This window comes from Pipistrellus hanaki (genome assembly GCF_964339955.1).
Source record: "Pipistrellus hanaki genome assembly, chromosome: 16".
NCBI classification, from domain to species: domain Eukaryota; kingdom Metazoa; phylum Chordata; class Mammalia; order Chiroptera; family Vespertilionidae; genus Pipistrellus; species Pipistrellus hanaki.
The window spans coordinates 9520517-9537529 of NC_140518.1; the positions used below are offsets into that span (position 1 = coordinate 9520517).

The 17013-nt window shown below is 58.7% G+C and overlaps 1 protein-coding gene across 1 annotated transcript; it reads right to left on the bottom strand.

Moving 5' to 3' along the window:
• Window positions 1-552: 552 nt before the first annotated feature.
• On the bottom strand, window positions 553-3868 carry HOXB9 (homeobox B9; the record flags this gene model as incomplete). Its single annotated transcript, XM_084863350.1, has 2 exons — window positions 553-804; window positions 3322-3868. The coding sequence occupies 2 exons, from the start codon at window positions 3866-3868 to the stop codon at window positions 569-571; spliced, it is 783 nt and encodes a 260-aa protein (XP_084719476.1). The 3' UTR covers window positions 553-568.
• Window positions 3869-17013: the final 13145 nt, after the last annotated feature.

A 17013-nucleotide genomic window follows, 5' to 3' on the forward strand; every position in this document is an offset into this window, starting at 1 on the left:
GCCTCACTCCGGAGCGTGTCTCTAGACATCTTGCTCGCTCTGGATTTGCATCAGGAGCAGAGCCTTCAGATACTGTGCAGGCTGTCCCAACAGCTTTGCCAGGCCCCGGATGGTCTGCACTTGGGAGGTGACTTCCGTTGAGTGTGGGCCCCAGGCTCCATGTATGAGGGCATCTGCTGGGCAGTGTGCAGTTGGGGTGTCCCTGGGTGGCACTGGGTTAGGAGGAAAGGGAAACAGGCAGACTGGAAGTGAGGGGCTGGGGCTCCCCAGAAAAGCTGGGGAGATTGCTAGGGGTTCAACTAGGGTCTCTCTTTCCTTGAGGCCCATTCCCTTCTTAAGAACCAACTATGTCTACCTTCTAAATGAACCAAACTTTCTCCTGAGGTCCGGGGAGAAGAGGGCCGGTGAGAGCGGGAGGAAGGAGGCTCAGGATTGCGGGAAAGGACTCGGAAGAGCGAGACTCCCTTCCCCATCCACTGGAATACATCCCAGGCAGCGCTGGCTCCCGGCCACCACTGATAAATAAGCTTGAGATGGGGAGGGAGCAGCGGGGGGAGGAGGGGGATCTTTACTCTTTGCCCTGCTCCTTATTCATTTTCTTCATTTTCATCCGCCGGTTCTGAAACCAGATTTTGACTTGTCTCTCACTCAGATTGAGGAGTCTGGCCACTTCGTGCCTACGGTCCCTGGTGAGGTACATATTGAACAGAAACTCCTTCTCTAGCTCCAGCGTCTGGTATTTGGTGTAGGGACAGCGCTTTTTCCGGGAAGAGCGAGCGTGCAGCCAGTTGGCAGAAGGGTTGGCTGAAAGAGAAGCAGCGATAGAATCAAAGAAAGGAAGGAAGGAAGGGGGGGATGAAGGGTTCTCCTGTTCTCCTTCCCAGCGGGCACACCCCTGGCAATCTACCCCCCACCGGGCACTGGAGAAAGGGGCACCTGGGCCTCCAGGTTCCCACCCCTGGGTCAGAAGCAGCCATGGGCATCTCTAGGTGGAGGTTAGGTGGGAAGGCGTCAACCAGATGCCAGGCTGCCCGGCATTGCCAATGCTTTTCCCGCCTGGGATTGGTCCTCTTTCTCTCTCCTTCTACACTTGGGTCTGGACAAGTAAGAACTCAAGTCAGAGCCCAGCAAGGTGGCACCCCTGCACCACCGGTCTAAGGGGGGGTGGCTGGTCAGACGGTCCTCGCTCTGGGTCTGGGAGGTGAGAGGGCTGGGCTGGGGGAGAGCAGCTTCTGTCCAGCCACAGACAGGGCACCTCTGGGCCCGCCAGCCCAGTCCCAGCACCCTGTGCCTCGGTCACAAGCTCTAGTCTCTTGGCCACATGGGGTAGCAAGCATGTAATGTCCATGTAGACGCTTCCCCCCATACACACACACACACACACACACACACACACACTGCAAATATGTGTCTGCGCTTGGAAATGCAAACACCCAGCACACTCCAGTTCACAAGCAGCCCAATTGCAGCCATTTATCAGCTCCAGTCTGTGGTCGAGGGAGCGCCAGGGGCTCCCCGATAACTTATGGCTGCAATAGTCTCTCCGTTTCCGCTCCTGCTCAGCTCCCAGTTTGGGGAGAGCAAGTTCAGGGAGACTGGGGAGCACAGGGCTCCAGTCCCAGGGTGGGGAGCCAGGGAGAAGGACAAGGAGGGGGTAACAGAGAACTCTTCCCAGCACACTTCACCCCAGCTGGCTCCGTGTGGTGAAGGGGGGCAGAGAAAAGGGTAATTGAGTTGGGGGTGGAATAGAAATATTTACGGGCTGGGCTTCTCTTCTCCTTACTGTCTCTCCCTATCCTGGAACTCAGAAAAGTTGCCAAGTAAAGCAGAGCTATTAAAAATAATAGCCACCCTCGACTAGATTCCTTCTCCCCAAATAAAAAAAAAAGCACGAAATATATATTTTAAAAAGAATCTGGTCCATCCTACACTAAGTACCATGCCTTACCAATTTGCAGCGCTATTTCCTTAATGTGATTGCCCGTGGTAGGACCTGCATTCACATTAAATATGAAGGAGGGGGAAATGTGAATAATTGATCCTGACCCAACGGCTGCCTTGCAATAATGGGCTTTCCAGGCAGAGTTTGGGGGGCTTGGGGTGGGGGCTCCATGTGGGTGTGGGCAGCGAGGGTTTGGGAAGAGCTAGTGGTACCCAAATGCCAGCTCTGGTGATTCAGCCTGGCAGGTGGGGACCCCCAGGGCCCTCAGGGGGAGTGGGGCCGTAGGAACACCCCAACGGGCTTGGGCTCCCCTCTGTTGGTGGGAAATCTGGCAGAGTAAGCATCTGACCCCCCCCCTCCAAAAAGAGGAAGGGGTGAGGACTTGTCCCCACCAGCCTGAGGGCTTCTGGTTGGGGCTGAGTCCCCAGCGGATTCGCTCTTCTTCACCATAAAGACAAAACATAGGGCCCTCCCCGCCAGCGCCCCACCCTCCGGCAGCAGCACCTCCGGGAAATGGCCGGGCTCGGCTCCTGGAGGAGGTGCTTAGGGGGGTGGGAGGTGAGGAGCCGTCCGAGGGCGAAGTTCTGCGCCTCTTCGTGAGCCTCTCTCCCCGCACCTTTCCTCTCCCCGGGGGTCCCTCCGGGGTCTCTCCTCCTCCACCCTGGCTGTGGGTCCCCACTCCCCGCCAGGCGGACAGCGCGGGCTGGGGCTCGGGAGCCCGGGGAGAGAGGGCAGCGGGGGGCCGGGGAAGGAAGCCGCAGCCCGGGAGAGGAAGCGGGGGAGAGGAGGAGGAGGCGGCGGAGGAGGCCGGAGGGAAGGCTCCTGGGGAGGGGCTCCGTCCCGGGTCCGGGCTTCCCCGCCCCTCCCCTCGCCGGCTGCGGCCCCCGAGCCGCTCCAGCCCGGCATCTGCGGGGCTCGATCCTCTGCCGAGCTGTTGCATCGCAAATAAAGCCCTAACGAGCCCCCTCCCGCCTCCCCTCGGCCCGCTTTACGGTGCGCGCGTGGCGCGGAGCCCTGCCAGCCGGTGCGCTCCCCCTGCCCGCGGGCCCTCCGCCTGCGGGCCGCCAGCTCCTCCCGGGCCCGCGGCCGGGCTGCACCCCCGCTCTCCGCCGGGGTCCCCGGGAAACGGGGGGAGGGGAGCGAGCGGGTCCCGGCTCCCCAGCTTCCTCCCGGCCTCGGCGCAGCGGGGGCGCGCCGCTCCTCCGCGGCCCGGCTCCCCTCGGGGACCCCCGGCGCTTCCTTCCTTCCTCCTTCCGCCGCCTCTCCTCCCCCGCTCTCCCCGCCTCGCCCGCCGGCTTCCCTTCACATTGTCCGGTTTATGGCCCCTCCCCTCCCCCGCCGGCCGCGGCCCGGGCATTTCCTCACTTTTTATAACTTACTTTGATCCGGCCTCTCTTTGTCCTCGCTTCCTTCGCACACTTTATTGTCCCCGTAGCCGGGTCTTTGATTAGACAGGACGGCCTCCCTGTCCGCCGGGGTCTCCAAACTGTACTCGGGCGAGCCCGGCTTGAGCAGCTCCCCCGGCGGCGCGCCCAGCAGCGGCTCCGCCTTCACGGCCGCCGGGCCCCCCGCCTGCCCCGGCCCCGGCCCCGGCGCCGGCCCCGCCGCCTCCCCGCGCGGCGCGGGCTCCAGCCAGGTGCGCAGGTACCTGCCGTCGGCCGGGCCGCCCTGGGGCTGCAGGTAGGGGTGGTAGACGGCCGGCAGGCTCCCGGGCGCGTGCGGGCTCAGCGGCGCCCAGGACGCGCCGAACACGGGCGCTTTGGGCTGGAAGCTGCACGAGGGGAACTCCAGGGGCTCCGCGTGGCCCGGCTGCCGCGGGCCCGCGTACTGGCCGGAGGCAGGGAACTTGGCCGCGGGCGCGTCCTCGCTCTCGTGACTTATGATCGAGTCGACATAATAGCTGCTAAGCGTCCCCGAAATGGACATCCTCAGACATTATCCGGGCGCCGGCCAGGGGGGAAGGGGACGCGCTCGCGCCGCGGCGCCCGAGCCGGGAGGGGAGAAGAAGAAGGTGGCACCCGGACCGGGGTGAGGGCTTTCGGACACGGACACCCCCCCCCCCGCCCCGCGAAGCCCCCCACCCTCCCACCCCCACCCCCTGAGCTCAACTTCTCAGCCAACAAAGTACAGTGGAGCGGCCCGGCTCGGCGCCCCTCGCCAAATGATTGGCCAAAGTTTCTCCGACGGCCTGATAAAGCGCCCGCGCCGGCATCAATCAAGCCGGCGAGGGGGCCGCGCTCGCGCTGTCAGCCGTCCGCGCCGCATTCCATATCGGGGAGGATGGATTGTTTTATGCTGATGCAATGTGCCACCACGTCAGGGCTCGGGCGGCCACGTAACCTCAGCGAGCGCAGCCGGCCGCCCGGTCCCTCCCTCCGCCTTTTTGCAAGGAGGGGGGTGGAGTTCTCCCGATGGTGGGGGGTTGGGGGGGGGAGGTTGGTGGCGGGGCGGAGGGGAGGCGGAGGGAGAGCAGCGGGCTGCCTCTGGAGGGACGCGGGCGGGCTGCGGAGCCCTCTCCCCAGGCGGGTCGGGGAGGGAGAGAGGGAGAGCAGGACAGTGGGAGGGACAGAGCCCCAGCCTGGGAGCAGCTAGAAGGGCCCGCGGCATCATTAACCGAGGAAGTGTTCCCCCTCCACCATCTCCCCCCCAACCCTCCCCAACACACACACCTTCACGCCATCCCTCGGGCCCTCCTCTCTTTGCTGTCTTCTTGTCACAAGATGTTTATTAAAACAACTGCGCAGCAGCCATGCATTGGAGGTGGTGGGGACAGAAGTTGGGGGCTTTGAAGGCGGTGTCCTCTTGGAGGGGGCTCTCTGTGGCTGTCTGAGGAAGGTGACTGCCCTGGGAGTTTCTCCTGACCCCTCAGTAGCTGGCAGAGGGGGATAGAAAGGGGTGAGTGTCCAAAAATCCTGTCCTGAGGTTTTAGCTGTCCTGACATTAGAGCCTGCGTGGGTTTAAAGGGGTTCGCCAGGCCCTGGGAAGTAGAGCCTCTGGAAGAGTTGAATTCAACTCGCCAAAGCTCCCTCGGATTTCTTGGACCTCTCTTTGGCCCTGGCCAGAAGGAAGTGTGGGGTTGGGGTTGGGGGGGGGGGCACAGCCATTTCTCCTCCCCTCCGAGGACTAACAGGCCAGGCCCTTAAAATCGCCCAGATGGGGGAGCTGGCTGTGACAAAGGACTAAGGGGCTTCCCTAAGGTGTCAGCGGGCAGAGGTGTGGGGAGGGGTCCAGCGACCTCCCTCCACCACCCAGGGAGGATGGAGCCTTTCAAGGCTCCCCCGTCCCACTGCTCTCACCCCTCGCTGCCGTCCATCCGGAAAGATCGCCAAACACTAGTGCTGTGGGGTCAGCCTCCCGCCCACCCGCCGCCTTCTCTCGCTGGAGTTTCCCAATCCCCTGTTTTGTTGGAATGGATTCCTGGGGCCCTGAGCTGGGGTTCCCTGGGGGCCACAGGCTGGTTTCCGCTCGCCTCCCAGCCCTGGCTCGTCCCGCTCCAGCCCTGGGTGCAGCGGCCTGTGAGCACGCAGGGAGGACAGACAGACCACTCTCCTCTCCTCCCCTCGCCCTCCTTCCTCCGGCTGGGTTGAGGGCCAGGCTGGGGCTGAGTCTCCAGCTCTGGGCCCTGATAACCTAGGCCGCCCCCAGCCGCATCATCTTAACGAACAGGGCGATTCTAATTTGAGGTGTTACCGTTGTGCCCACGGACCCCTCCGCTGTGCAGAAGGCTGCAGATCACCTCCGCGCGCACACACCCTCCCGCCAGCTTCTCTTTCCAAATGAAGCCATCTCGTGTCATTACACGTGAAATACGAGGGCAAAGCGCCATATTTCTTCACATTATGGCGATTTCAAAATGATTTTTTAAAGATCAATGCGGGCACCCAGCCGTCCCCCTCCTCTCCCACCCCGGCTCTCTCTCCGAGGATGACAGCCAGGCGTGTCCAAAACCAACAGCAGAAAGATCTGCTTTTTCCGGGGGACCCAAGTGCGCGGCAGAGAAAAACAAACAAACAAACAAACCCCATGCCAATTCTTCTAAGTGGTGGCTGGGCGCCTGGGGGAGAGAGAGCTACCTGGACTGGCCAGCGAGAAGCTGGTGCCGAGCGGAGGAATCCCACTGTGGGCGCAGCACCTGTTCTGGATGTGCCAGCTGTAGGGCGTCCGCTGAGGGCTTCCCTGTGATCAATACACTCTTCAGGGGACAGTCTCTCCTGCCGTCAGTAATGGGGCAATGAGGCATGGTGGGCTGCGGCCATGGCTCTCTGTGGCCTACAGACCAGGGTCCAAAAGGAACTTCGGTCTGTGGGCAGAGACTTTTCTATTTGTTTGTGGAAAAGTCACAGCTCTGGACTGTTCTTAAGACCCAGGCTGTGCAGGCTCTGAACTCTGCCCGCGGCCCGTCTGGTTGCCATTGCCCACTCCGGGTTTGTCCTTGGCAAGAGAGAAGTCAGGAGGGCCACTTGTTTAGGGGAGAAGTTAGAGGAAGCGCGTTGGGGTTCGTGGGGTGTGCCCTACCGGGGTGCAGTGTCCCGGCAGGGGAGGTGCCCCTCACCCTGGGTGGTTCCTGGGTGCTGAATAAGGAGGGGACCCAGGCTCTTTCCCGCCACCAGAACTTAGTCTGAGCCCACAAGGAAGCTGGAAAATGGGGGTGATGTCAAAATGACAGGCTTTGAGGGTCTCGGTCACCTCAGAGAGGGGGCTCGGAAAGGCAAAGCAGGGACTAGCCCCTCAGCTCAGCTCCCTTCAGGTGCAACCAAGCACTGAGCCCCACCCAGGTAGGCTTTCTAGAAAACACTGTTGCTCCAAATTGAAACTCAACTCCAGTTCAGACAAATGACCAAAGGGTTGGCTGAGAGGAAGCCCCTTGTTTGGGGGTTCTGAAGGCCTTTTCCCTTCCAAAAACAAACAAACAAAAAAACACAAAGCCCTTCTTTTCTCACCCAGACAATGCTACCTCCCCTGACCGAGGGAGGCGGACAGGATTTCAGCCGGTGATGCCCAGTTCCTAAAGGTGCCTCCTAGAGGGGTTCCCTGAGTGAGGGTCACCTTGCCCTGAGAGAGCGAACTGTACCCCACCCCACCCCCAGTCCCAAAGAGGAAGAAGGAAAACCCGCTTTCCCTCGGAGCCTCTTGCCATTCCCCGCACAGGAGAGGAGGTGCCTGAGCACAGCTGGGCTGGGGCTGGTGGCTCGGGGAAGAGCAGACGGGAAGAGCAGGCGGGAAGAGCAGGCGGAGGGCTGCAGCCCCGGTCATGCTGGGGCCCTGAGCGCAGATGAGGGAGGCGGAGGTGGGAGGCGCAGAGGCCGCGCCGGGCCTGGACCAGCTGGTGAGTGCCTGGCTTGAGGGGTGGCTTTTAGAAGGGTCCTTGTCAGTAAGAGAAAATTTTAAACAGAGGGGAAATAAACCAAAACAAACAAAAAAAGAAGAAGAAGAAGTAAAAGCCAAAATAATAAAGGGGGAACGGTTGTTTTTAATCGGTAAGCTAAGCTGAAATTTATGCATGCTGTGTTTGAATAGATGTGTAGATCCTGTTTGTATATTTCAAATCAATATTGAACCTAGTGTGTGAATATACTGTACTCTATGCTGCATATAGAATAAATAGGGTTAATATGTATAATATAGATGAGTAAATCTGCCCAACCATAATACTGGATTGCTTAAGCATTTGTATGTAAGATCTAGTGGTATGTATGTGGATGTGTGAATAATGCCTGTGATGTCGATTTACAGCTCCACTCATATAAGATCTATGATCCGAAAGCTTTTGTGTCCGTTTTTTGTAACCATCACACCCCTATGAAAAGGGCAAAAACTGGAGTATTTGTGCCCTTGAATTGTAGCTATAAAACATCAGTTGATTCGGAAGCTTCCATTAAAAATCTGCCTGTTGACTTGATATCCAGGCAAAATATATACGGTCCGTATTCTCCAACAAATGCATGTGACTTACATCTGGATTCTTTTTACAACCTCCTCCTAAAACATTTCTCTGGAAGGTGAAGGAAATGCCTCACACTGGTTCAGGGAGGTCATGGAATTTTGTGACTTTTTTGTCCGACCATGAAATCCTTTACTGCGTATCTTTCCCAGAGTGGCGGGGGCAGTGTGCATCGCGTGATCCTTATTTCATGGTGGTGATGGGCGCCAGATGAAGACACCATGAGTCCTGCATGAGTATGTGCCACACGAGGGTGCACTGGACCGGCAGGTAGAGCTGAGTTTAATGTGAAAGCTCTCGGGTAGCTGTGGAGGTCACACCAAAAGAAGCACTGCTGTGTACAACGAAATCAGCAAAGTCCCCGAGTCTCTGTCCCCGGGCACCCTGAGATCTTTCTTCTGACCCGCAATCAGAGTCCAGGCCCCCTCTGGGAAAGGAGATGTGGAGTCACTTTGCTTCAGGGGAGGGGGGAGAAACCAAGGACCCCAGAACCCTCACCCTTTACACAAAACGGCCTCCAAAATGGGTCACATCGACTCTGCACAGGAGTTCGAACCTCGGTGCTTCCGCTTCCGCCCTGCGAGTGGGGATTGTCATTGAAAAGCAACGAAATCTTCTGCTCGGCCTCCCTCCCCAGCGTCAGAGGTGAGAGGAAGGCCTGGGAGGTCAGCGGCCCAGGCAGGTCTCTCCTCTCACCAGCCCGCAGCCATCAGGGATCTGGAAGGGGGGGGGGCTGACTCTTCGGGAGGGAGCATCCAGGAGGCCAAACGGGGCGGGCAGCAGGCGGGACAGAAAGGAGCTGAGCAGGTAGAAGGTTATTACGAAATTGCTTCCATAAAACCTGTGGCTGTTGTAAAACTCTCTGCTTTCCAAAGACTTTATTTCCTCCTTTCTCTCTAACATCCCCCCTTTTTTTTCTTTTTACAGCACTGTTCCTGGGAGGGGGTGGCCAGGGGACGCCGGGGATGGAAGACAGTGAGGCTCCGAGTGGCGGGGCAGGGCTGTGAGGGCCCCAGGGAGAAGCAAGGTAAGGCAGCAGGGCGCTCCAGACCGCCTTCACCCAGATGGAGGACGAGGAAGTGTCAGGGGGCAGCAGTGGGCCTCGCACCCCAGGACAGCGTTGAAGGTTGCATGGCCTCTGGGTGGGGGGGCGGGTCTCCTGAGGGGGCCCCTCCACCCTAGCAGAGGCCTGTTGTTCAGAGACCCCCTCCTTTGCCATCCAAGTCAGCCTGGCGCCACGGAGCCCCATCCGGTTGGGCCCCCTTCTACATTTCCTCTGTCTCAAGCAGGGGGGCGGGAGTTTGGGAACAAAAGTTAGCCTATGCTTTGGACCGTCCCACGCCTGCCTTCCGCCAGTGCTTCTGCTTATTCCTTCCCTGGGCAGAGCGCCAGGAGCCTGGAGGGGGCTGGGGTCAAAGAGGGTATCACAGCTTTGCCCCTGCCCCACCCCCTACTCCCTCACCGGTCACCCCATCCGTCTGAATGAACTGCCCAAGACTGAGCTAGCTCCCCGCTAGCCTACAAGTCAGACCCCTGTCCCAGGAGTTGGCCCTCAAGACCGAGGTAAACCTGCAGCCCAGACCGAGGGTCTATGAGGAAGCCTTGGCCTCTCTGTAGGGCAGGAGCCAACTGTGGGATTGAGCGAAGGATTTTTTTTTTTTTTAACCCACCGCTGTCCCACTAGGGGGCTCTAGGAAAGAGTCTGGATGCCCAGAGGCCCAGAGGCTGAGATTGCAAAGGATCCTGATGTTTCCCATTAGGGATGGGCTATACTGAGCCCTCCCCAAGGACCTAAAGCTGTCCTCCCCCTCAAGGGGTTACCAAGACCTCCATGACTCCGTGTCTCTTGAGAGCTAGCATTTGCCAAGTTGGGGAAACTTTTATTGGAAAATCTGAAGGCAGACAGGAGCCCATGACCCCAAGGAAGGAAGCTCAAAGCCCCAACTGCCACCCCGTTGGGCTCTGCAGAACAGCCCTTTGGAGAGCGGAGTGCTCCCCACTCCTCCCCGCCCGCCCAATACACATTTCTAAAATGCAGACGTGGGGGGGCACGCTAGAACCCCGGAGATCTCTTCTCCGCGGGACGTCCTGGCTGCTCCTGGTCCAGGGGCCTCAGACGCTCGCTCCACTGTTGGGCACAGCCTGTCTCTGCCTCCCTCCCCACGCCCCTACTCCTCCAGCTAAGCGAGGAGCAGTAACTGCCGTGAGTCGGGTGGTTTGATGTCGTTGTGTTCAGAAATCCAGGCCCAACAACATGAAACTACCTAATTCACTCAGCAGCTCCAGGTCTGGCTCCGCGGGTCAAGGGCTCACCGGGGGCAGGGCCTGCAGCCATTTTGTGGGCCAAAGCGGCTGGCCGGCTAACTTCATTCAGTTCCCTCCACCTCTTCCCTCACCAAACACAGCTGCCATTAAACAACAAATCCAAAGAACCAGAGGCCAGACTCCAGGCAAAACCCTTCTGGAGCTCGCCGGTCCTGGCAGCTCAGACTCCGTGAACTTTTGCTGTCTTTTAGAAGCCCTGGCCGGAGGGGCCTGGGCCCAACCCCAGACCTGGGCAGGGCCTCCTGGGTGGGCTGATACTCCTGCTTGGTTTACCAGCCTCTGTGTACGCAGCCGGCGGATAATCTCCACAGATAAAAAGATTTCTCAACTTCCAACTGTTATCAAGGCGAGGCTGTAGTCCAGGGTCGCCCAGGGTAGCTCTGAGAAGCCAGATCTTCCAGCCGGACCCCAAAGCCCAGTCCAAACTCCAGTTCCAAGGCTGGAATGCAGGCGGGAGAGCGGAGAGGAGTGCGGAGAAATGCCGGCGGGCGAGAAAGGGATCAGGAGGACTAGGGAGCAGACAGAAGAACCGGCTGGAAGGGGAGGCCGGCTGCTGACCTGAACAGTCCCGCCGCTAGGAAGTCCCTCCGCTGGGAAGGTCCCGGGGCGCCGGCCCCGCAGAGGCGGAGCCCTCCCAGGTAAGACCATCTACTCCGAATTCACCAGTGGAACCGGGAGGGAGGCTGCGGGCGCGGAGAACAGATGTGGTTCTTTCTTCCGGACCTTCGGCCTGGGCCCTTGGCTTCCAGGCTCCCACCGACGCCCGCCACCGCCACCTCCGCCTCTGCAGACACCCGCGTCCTCGCAGGCGCCCCGCGAACTCTCCCACCCGCGGCGTCGGACTTACCTGGGCGGCGGCGGCGGAGCAGGAGGAGGACAAGGAGGACGAGGAGAAGGAGGAGGACGAGGAGGACGAGGAGGAGGCGGAGGCGCGGACCCCGGTGGCGGCGGCGGGAAGCTGCGGAGGACGGCGTCCTGTCCCGCCCGCTCCCTCCCGCCCGCGCCGGGAGGTGAGTGTCCGCGGCCACGTGTCCGGCGGGGAAGTCCTAGGGAGCGAGGCCGTCCGCCCGGCCGCCCGCTCCCCCTCCCGGGTGTAAATCTTGGGGACCGGAAATACAATAAAACTTCACCGTGTGGATGAACTTCAAACGGTTTACATCCCCTCGCGTCCTGAAAAGACAGACGGCCGGGGGCGGGTGAGGAGGCAGGGGAAACAAATTTACGAGCCGCAAAATCCCCCGCCTGGGTGCCCCCCTCTTCCTCCCCGCGGCAGCAGACTGTGCGTCCGGAGAGGCAGCCCGGCCCGGGCTTTGCCAGGCGCACCCTGCGCCCCAGGAGCCGCCGCGCCGGCCCTTCCCGCCCGCGGCGCGGGGCGCGGGGCCCAGGCGGCCGAGGCCGAGGCCCGGACGGGACGCACCGCCTGCACCACAGTCCCGGGCCCCCACACGCTATTGCTGGGGCTCACCGGCCCGAAGGGGACTCCCGGATCTTCACTAACTAGGCTGCCGGCCCTTCTAGACTCAAGCCCGGCTCTGCCCGCCACGCCCTGGAACTCCGTTCTTTGCCTCTGTCCGCTGGAAGCGGGTTTTTTGTTTTTCTCCAGCTGCCAGACCTTGGTCCTGCCCCGCCCGCCAACAGGTTGCCGAGAACGTGCGAGAAGACGAGAGGAGAGGGGTCGGGGCCAAGAGCAGGCGCTGCTAGCGGAACCCCGAGTGTCGGGTCTTGGGGAAGCGGGTGCCCGCCGCGCTGAGTGTCCAAACCAGCCCGCGCCGAGCTCCGCGGCTCCTAAAAAGCCTCAACGTCCAACAAAAGCAGCCGCTACCTGGATGCCGGGAGGGACCCTCGCCAGAGCGCATGGTTCTCTTCTACTCGGGTTTGGTTTTTATACAACTCTGTGGGACCTGCGTTTGGAAGCGCTATTAGGCCGTCGTACACCACAGCTAGGAAAAAGCCCGTGCGCCCCGGGTTCCAGATAACTGGGAGCGAAGTTACTGGCTTCCTGCTCACTGGTCTGCTGAGGTGCGGGGCCTGGTTAGGGGCGCTTCTGGGCGGCAGAGCGAAGGAATCTGAGCACACCTCACAGTCATTCATCCGCCAAACACCAATGGGGCAGGTCTGAGAGGCGCTGGAGAGCGGAGAAGAGCTCAGGATCGGGTTGGGCTTGGGTACAAAGGTGGGACCCAGCTGCAGACTCAGGTGGGGATTTGGTGCCTGGAAGGCACCAGCCCCCACCCCCCACCCCACAGGTGTGGCCTTCCATGCCCTATCCTTAAAGCGCGCGAGTGCGCGCGCGCACACACACACACACACACACACACACACACACACATATACACACACACCAAACAGGTGCCCGAGAACAGCTGGGGATTTCTTTCTCAATGGTTAAGAAGTGGAACGGGCAGAAAAATGCCAGGCTGTGGTCTACAGTTCCTGAATTTTCTGAAAGGCTCACCTGATGCAGACAGTCGCACTCTGCCGCAAGGGGTCAGGGGGCCACTGGCCCCTTTCCTTGCTCCAAGAAGGAGGAAGAGGGGACCTAATTAACAGCTGAAGGACAAGTAGCTTGTTTCCATCCCAACATTCATATTCTAGGATATGCGTGGAGAGGCCCCTCCAGCTCCCCTCCTCATCACTTGCCCGAACTCCCTGGCTTTGCACTTTATCATGCTATATCTTTATTAAAAATACTGTGATGGCAGCTCCTGGCAGCCACCCCTCCTCTCAGGCTTTGCCTCTGGGAACTGTTAGCGACGGGCAGAGGGCAGAATGGAGGGACCAACAGTTTCCACGCCATTCAAGACGGTTACCCCGCAGGCTTCTGGGGTGGGTCAGGGCCTGGGTAATGAGTGTGGTGACGGGGTGATGGGAGGAGGTCAGAGGCTCCCTGGGCCAAGGAGAGGGGGCTGGACCATGTTAGTCCTGGACTCTAGGAAATCTGAAGAGGCCAGGGCCTTCGAATGACATGTGAGTTTTGCATACACTTTTCAGGGGCTCTGTGGCTTCCACTTACCCCCCCCCCCCATTCTCAGGATGCAGGCCATGGGTCCCAGCTTTAACAAGGAAACGCTCTGCTTGTGGTGGAGAACAACAGCTCAGACCCATTCCTTCTCATTCCAAAGGAGTCAACTTTCAAGTGACCAGCACAGAGGCCACCGACAGGGGCGCTGGTGCCCACAGCCCCCTCCAGACTCTCATTCATTCACTAGTTGAGCTGGCCATTCGGCGAGTGAAGGCCAGTTAGACGATGGTGTGTTTTTTCACCCTCAAAAGCTTTCTGACCGCTTTTCCAAAAGCACGCCGATCTTCACGTTATTCAGAGAGTTGAAACTGGAGGTAACCACGCTGTCAGGTTTAGGGGTGCGGGTTCCCAGCGCCGCCGCCCCCCCCCCCCCCCGTGAAGATAAAGCAGAGTTCGGCATACCTGGAGGGGGCTGGGCAATTCGGATGGCGAGAGGAGGCAATATAGACACAGAGTGCAAAACACGGGATCCTCAAAGAAGCGGACAGTGGCACGCCCTTCTATTTAGTGAGAGTCACGAGAATAAATATCTCTGGGCCTTCCTGATCCCGGCTTAGGGTTCGCTGGTGGGGGCTGGGGGGCGTCTCAGAGAAGTCAGAGGTGCCACAAGCCACATCCCTGAGACTCCACGAGCTGGATTCCCCCTCTCCTCCCCCCAATTTCTGACCGAGGCTGGAGCAGCTCCATGGTCGTGGGCTGGTGTCGCAGAGGCCGCGGCTGACCTCTAGGCGGCGCCCTGGCGTTGCATCTAGAAACATCTTCCCGCAGCTCCGCATCCCAAGCCAGGTGAAGGGTGAAGGGTCTGGCTCCTGCAGACTCGCCGGGCTTGGCCTGGAGCTGGCCGCTGGTATGGCGCCTTTGGCGACCTCTGCCAAGCGAAAGAAACACCATTAAACGGGTGAAGGCTGGGAACGGAATCACTCCATCCTCTCCCTCCCCCTCATCCCCATCCTCGAGGGAGCCTTCCACAGACCAAATCTCCTTTGATCCCCCCAGGAGCCAGCTCAAGGGCAGCACCAGAATCTTCAACACCCTCTACCCCTAGCCTACAAAAGAAAGCACGGGCCCCCGAAATGAAGTGGTTGGCCAAGATCAGAGCAGCTATTACAAGCGGCGAAGCAGAACTGGAAGATGCGCCCTCTCCTCCCATGGAATGTCCTTTCCCCCAAACTCTGAGGACCTTGGCGACAATGTCTTTTTTGTAAGCGAATTTCCAGAAAGGCAGCCTTTGTGGGTTGTCTGTGTTGGAAGTTAAGGGGTTTCTGGGTCTGGGGTTTGGGGGAGCATCTAAGGGAATTGGAGCAGCTCAGCTAGGATTGGGAGCCAAGACAAGCACGGTCCCCTCCCTTCCGGGACACGGCCAGCTTACAGCCTCCCTGGCTGTGTGATTGCGAGCCAGTGCCTGAGGCCCGCCAAGGCCCAGATGAAAAAGACCTCAAAAGGGGCTGTTGTGAGGGTTGAATGCTTTATAGGAGAGGCTCTGGTGACTAAGAGAAGGTGCTGAAAACATGACCATCCCATAAACCACAAAGAGAAGGTCATTTAGGGCAGACAGTGGGGTCACTACCTTGACTCCGATGGAGACTGAGTTAAGGGGTGGGGTAGGGGAAAAGAAGCCTTGTTCTGCATTCAGCCCTCTGACTCTGAGCTCAGAAACATCCAGAGTCTGAGAAGAGTGGGATAGGGAAAATGGAGGTCCTCTCTCCCTTCCCCTGAGGCAGAGATGCCTTCTTACACCTCACAGCCCTCTTCCAGACGTTTCTCCGAAGTGATTCTCGGGACAGTGGTCCCAGAGAGAAAATCCGAAGGGAAAGAAGGGAAGGAAAGGGATAGAGGGCCAGCAAAGGGCACTTGCCTGCCGTGGGTGCAAGGCCTGCCCAGGGCTGGGACCTTGGAGAGATGACCTTCCCAGCCTGGCAGGGGCTGTCCCCAGTGAGGTGTCTAATTGCAAGTGCACATCCGGAGCCTTGGGCATGCTATTCTGCCCAAACCCTATTTTCATTCCCAGGGCTGAGTCATAAAAGACTGGAGGCGGGATAGAGCTGGGTCTGTGTGCGTCAGCGTTCCCGTGTGGGTGGCTGTGTGTGTGTGAGGCTGTACGCCTCAAGTTAGGAGGGAAACATGGAACATCAGGCAAATTCAAATGGGAACATTCTGTCAGCCTCATTATCCGCCCATTTCCAGGGAAAGCATTTGGGGCTCAGAATGAGCCAGCTAATGGCATCACTTCTTTGTTCCCTTTAAGACAGGAGGAACTATCTGGATTCTATTAAAACATTCCATATTTCAAAAAACTTGAAGAGCTTCTCATTGTCAATTTTATTCCCATTCCATCCCGTGTTATATCTCTTGAGCATTCAAATCTGCCAGGATCACAGCAGCATTGTCACACACACACACACACACACACACACACACACACACGCTTCATGCCTGGAAAAAAGAAGTTAGCTTCTGCATCTGCAAAATCTGGCTATTCTAGGATCCTTGTAAGGATGAATTAATGTACAGTGTGTCAAGGGTTTAGCACAACGCCAGGTGAACAGGGAGCATTTAGTAAATAGTAACTATTAATAACGAGAAGGAGGAGGCGGGGAGGGAGAGGGAGGAAGAGAGAGAAAGCGGTGGAGGAGGGGGCAGAGGGGGAGAGGAAGAAGCCTGCTTTGTTCCCGGAGAACCAGTCTGGATCAGAGTGTGTGCCTCTCGGCCTGCATATGCATAATGAGTTCTTTTGACTCCGAGCAAATGTCCATAAAAGTGAGGCCACTTGAACCCCTTGGCCTGTAACTCCCTCTTCAATGAGGAACAGAGAATTGGGGCAATTATCTGGCTCATTTCAGGTTCAAACTCCCTTTAGCCTGAAAAATCTGGATCTGGTGGGGGAAAGGTCTGGGGAGTGGCAGCATATTCTCATGGAGATTCTCAACGAGCCTTTTCCGTTTGCCGGAGTGGCAGGATCCCGCCTTAGAGAATGAGCAGAAAAGCAGCAGGGGCCCAGGGCGCTGGGATTAAAATATGGAGGTCTTGCTCATTTCCTGGCCAGCCAGGAGGCCTCGGAGCTGTCCGAGCACCAGCCTCAGAGACACCGCCCCCCCCCCCCCCCCCCCCGTCCCCCAACAAGGTTTTGACCTTTGCCTGGTGGGAACTGTCACCCCACATTCAACATTTCCAGAGTGCCTACTGTGTGCCCAGCAGCGGGCTAAGCTCCAGGGCTCCAGCGGAGCTGCACCCCGCCAGGGCTCAGAGCGGAGGGAGAGGTGTCTGCCCCCCGAAAGGAATCCAGGAACCCTGGGAGGGGGCGACCCTGCTGGGCTAGAACTTCCGGCCGCGGCAGCACTGCCTTCTCAGGGCCAAAGTCCTGGTGCAGGGGTGGAGCGGAGGGTGTGAGGCCCCCCTCCCGCTGTCTGTCAGGAAGAGGCCAACTTCACGGCGGAGATGGCCTTGCGGGGGGTGGGGCAAAGAACTGTAGAGAGGCTCCTGACCCTCGGGAAGTTACTGAGAACAGCAATTAACTTTTTAATTAGGAAAGCAGGGAACGAATAGACATATAGTTCTTCTGCTCTGATTAAAAGCATTTAGGCAAAATAATAATTTAATTTAAAAATCTTAAAAATATATAAATAAATAAATAAAAGCATTTAGGCAAGGCGTTCGCAGCCAGAATTATTCAGTTTAAGTTGTCCCAAGCAGAAAACCATGTTGTTGTTGTTGTTTTTTCCTTTTCCTTCCTTCCTTCCTTCCTTCCTTCCTTCCTTCCTTCCTTCCTTCCTTCCTTCCTCCCTT